The following is a 3,635-nucleotide window of genomic DNA, read 5'->3' as shown; positions in this document are numbered from 1 at the left end:
CCGCGTCGCCCTTCTCTCCTTCGCTCCCGGGGGGGCCCTTGACGCCCACATCACCCTTGAGGCCGCGGGGGCCCGGGAGGCCCGGCACACCTGGGGGGAGAGGAGGGGGTGAATAGGCAGCACCAGGGGGGCAGCACCCCAAAAGGGGAAAGAGGGAGATGCCCCAGACCTGCGGACCTTGCTAAGGCTGGGTTCAGCTGAGCCTGGCTCCCCCAAACCTGCAGACCTTGCTAAGACCGGGATCAGCTGAGCCTGGCTCCCCCAAACCTGCAGACCTTGCTAAGGCTGGGTTCAGCTGAGCCTGGCTCCCCCAAACCTGCAGACCTTGCTAAGGCTGGGTTCAGCTGAGCCTGGCTCCCCCAAACCTGCAGACCTTGCTAAGGCTGGGTTCAGCTGAGCCTGGCTCCCCCAAACCTGCAGACCTTGCTAAGGCTGGGGTCAGCTGAGCCTGGCTCCCCCAAACCTGCAGACCTTGCTAAGGCTGGGTTCAGCTGAGCCTGGCTCCCCCAGCCCTGCAGAGCTTGCTCTGGGCTCCAAGAGCAATTGGCACAGCCTGGGGTCAGGGGGCCATGGGGCCACCGCGGGGCTCCCCCCAAAACCAGATCCCAGAAGCGGCCCGGGCTCGCTAACGAGGGGGACAAGCTCTGCAAGCCGAGTGCAGGCAGCTCCATCCCCAGGACACCCCTGCATCCATGGGCAAGTGTCTGGGTGCCTTCGTGCACATCCCAACGCTGCCTTGGCCTCAGCAATGGTGGCTTGGGTCCTCCACGGCGCAGGACATTCCCAAGGAGCCCAGACCCCACCACGCTCAGCCACAGAAGCAAAAGCCCCCAAAATTGCCTGCCCAACCCATCCCGGGCAGGGCTTAGGCTGTGCCCACCAGGAGGCAGCTTACCTCGTAAGATGGTGATATTTTTCAGCATCTCCCCGTGCCGGGTGTCCACCACCTTCATCTCCTCCATGACCATGGACAGGTTGCGGATGTCAAAGTCCAGCCGGGCGCTGAGCAGGCTGTAACGCTCCCGCAGCAGGTCTGTGGTGCCCTGGACCAGGCTGAGGGACTTGTTCAGGTAGTAGAGCTCCTCGGCGTGGGTGTGGAAGCCCAGGGTGCAGGAGAGCCGCACGTCATCCAGGTAGCGCAGCATGCTGTGGACGTGGCTGTCGGTGGCGTTGATGTTGGCGAAGATGGTGCTGATCTCGATCTCGTGGGAGGTCATGCGACCTTCCAGGGTCTCGAAACGCTCGGCCGTGCGGTTCTGCGTGTACCTGTTGTGGTAGCGCAAGTCGTTCATGTTCTCCTCGTGGTCATCCAGGAAGGAGGAGATATTGTCCAGCTGCAGCTGCAGCCCCATCACCTGCAGTACCAGGTCATGCATGCTCTCTGAGTTCAGCCCGACCTGCCGAGCCACTGCACCAACGCTGCCTTGGATGCTCTTCACCAGCTCGCTGGTCTTGGAGGAGGTGGCCCGCAGCCCGCCGAAGAGGCGGGTGTAGTTCTGCCACTCGGTGACGATCTTCTGCAGCGTCAGTGTCTCCTCGTCCGTCTTCCTCTGGATGACCTGGATCCACTCGGAGGTTTGCCCCAGGGTGAAGTTCATCTGCTGCATGGCTGCTCGGACATCGTAGCGCTCCTGGGCCAAGCCCTTGAGAGAGTTGTCCAGCCGGGAGGTGACCACCTGCCAGCCCCCAACCTGGGCCAGGAACTGCCCCAAGCTTTCATTGACCTGCTGGATGGAGAAGGAGCAGTTGTCCACCTCGCTGGTGATCTTGTTGCTGGTGGACGAGAGCTGGTTGTGGGTCTGGGAGGTCCGGTCGAGCAGGATTTCTTGAACCAAAAGCATCTTTTGGATCTCCTCCAGCTCGCCCTGCAGCTTGGTGATCTCCTGGCCCAGCTGTCCTGTCTCGTGGCACAGGGAGCAGTTCCCTGAGGTCTTCTCATCTGAACGTAGGGCAGAGGGCACTGTTACCCCACCCCGTCCCTCACGCTGGGCCTGGAGACCCTCTGAGCAGAGGAAGGAGCCTCAGCGTGGTCCAGCCCTGCAGACCCTGGAGATGGGCACTGCAGAACCATGGCTGGGACAGCCCTGATGCCACCAGCCTGCACCAGCTCCCGCCCCCATCCTGCTCCTGCCACCTCCGTTCCCCAAAAAGCCCAACCCCACCAATGCCACCCTCGGGGTCGTACAGTCATCCCTCCCCAAAATCCTGGGAGGAAAGTGGGGGTTTGGCTCTGCGGGAGCCCCAGGACCTGGGAAGTGAAGATGCTCCGGCCCCTGGCTCAGGTCGGCTCAGTTGGAGGGACACGCCGGGTCAAAGCCTGGAGAAGACCTCCAGGTCCGGGCACAAGCCACTCACCCAAGCCCTGGAGGTCCTCCTGGATGGATACGATCTTCTTCTCATAATAGGTCTGGGCTGAGCTGATGTCGCTGGAGATGGAGTCGACTTTCTTGAACACTGGGGAGGAGGAAAGGTGGGGGGGTCAGGGGAGGTGGGCCGGCACCAGGATGCCCCCATCCTCCACACCTTTCCTCCCAGCTTGTTCCCTGTCAAGGAGGGTGGGCCAGGGCTTGAAGAGCCAGGCCTGGTGGCTGGTGGCTACTGGCTCCGCAGAGTAGGTGGCCCAAGGGGTTCGGGGTTGGCTAAGGTCAATGAAGCATCTCCGGGGGTCCAGCCCTGGGGAGCACGCTGTCCCTCCACTGAGCTTGGGAGGTGGTTTCTTGCCCATGGAGGTGATGGGGTGGCAACCTCCGGACTCTGGGGTGGTTCCTGAGGTCCCCGTGGGGGTAAAGCCATCCCCCCTGGTGAGGTGGCATCACGCGCAGGGTCCCACGTGCATCCCAGGGGCAGGAGCGGGGGAGCTGGATGCTCCTCTCCATGCCTGGGTGCTGAGGGTGCTTTGGGGGAGCTCCAGAACCCCTGGGGGGCTGCCCCAAGGCAGGGGGGCAGGAGGGGAGGCAGGAGCCGGACCTCCCACCCCATCCTGTGCTCACCCAAGGCAGCCAGCACGGTCACGGCCACGATGAGGAGGATGGAGAAGATGTAGAGGACTTTGACGGCCGTCTGGAGGGAGAGGTTCTTCTGGCACCGGCTGCAGCTGGTCCGTGCCCTGCCTGCAGGCAGAGGGGAAAGGATCAGGCCCTGCCGCACCCCCTGCCCACCCCGGGGGACCTCCTTACCGCTCGGTAGGTAGCTGAAGGACGGCATCTCCTCTTCCTCTCCTCCCAGAGCTGCACCGTAACCCCGTGTCCCCGGGGCAAAAGCTGGGGAGCCACATAGGAACCATCACTGCCACCCTCAGCTGGCCAAAGCCCAGTGGCACCAGCCCGTGGGGACACCTCCCTGCTCGGGGACCATCAGCTGGGGGAAATTTGGTTGATTTTGGCCAAAAAGTGGACGATGGAGAAGCCGTCGGCTCTTGGCTCCCAGCCCCGAGGGGCTCTGCCGCTTCCCAGCCCCTTCTTGCAAAAACCACGGGAGCAAAGAAACCCTCACGTGCTGCCCTGGCCGGCACCCAGCCCAGACCCCCCAGTCGGGCGGGGGGCAAGTTGGGGTGCTCCTGGGGGGTGGGAGTCCCTGCGGGCTGGATCCCACCCACGGCTCCGGCCCAGGGGATGGGCTCAGCACCGGTACCCGCC

General features: G+C 63.7%; 1 protein-coding gene across 1 annotated transcript; it reads right to left on the bottom strand.

The window, feature by feature from the left end:
- Window positions 1–9: 9 nt before the first annotated feature.
- SCARA3 (scavenger receptor class A member 3) lies at window positions 10–3,204 on the bottom strand (the record flags this gene model as incomplete). The annotated part of the gene is made up of 5 exons (XM_009649650.2): window positions 3,177–3,204; window positions 2,991–3,110; window positions 2,356–2,454; window positions 896–1,939; window positions 10–90 (listed from the first exon to the last, which is right to left on the bottom strand). Coding segments are annotated over exons 1-5 (1,372 nt in total), but the record flags the coding sequence as incomplete, so codon positions are not given.
- Window positions 3,205–3,635: the final 431 nt, after the last annotated feature.

Source organism: Egretta garzetta, unplaced genomic scaffold (genome assembly GCF_000687185.1).
Source record: "Egretta garzetta isolate BGI_Z169 unplaced genomic scaffold, ASM68718v1 scaffold892, whole genome shotgun sequence".
Classification (NCBI taxonomy): Eukaryota; Metazoa; Chordata; class Aves; order Pelecaniformes; family Ardeidae; genus Egretta; species Egretta garzetta.
This window is presented reverse-complemented; position numbering and strand designations above follow the sequence as displayed.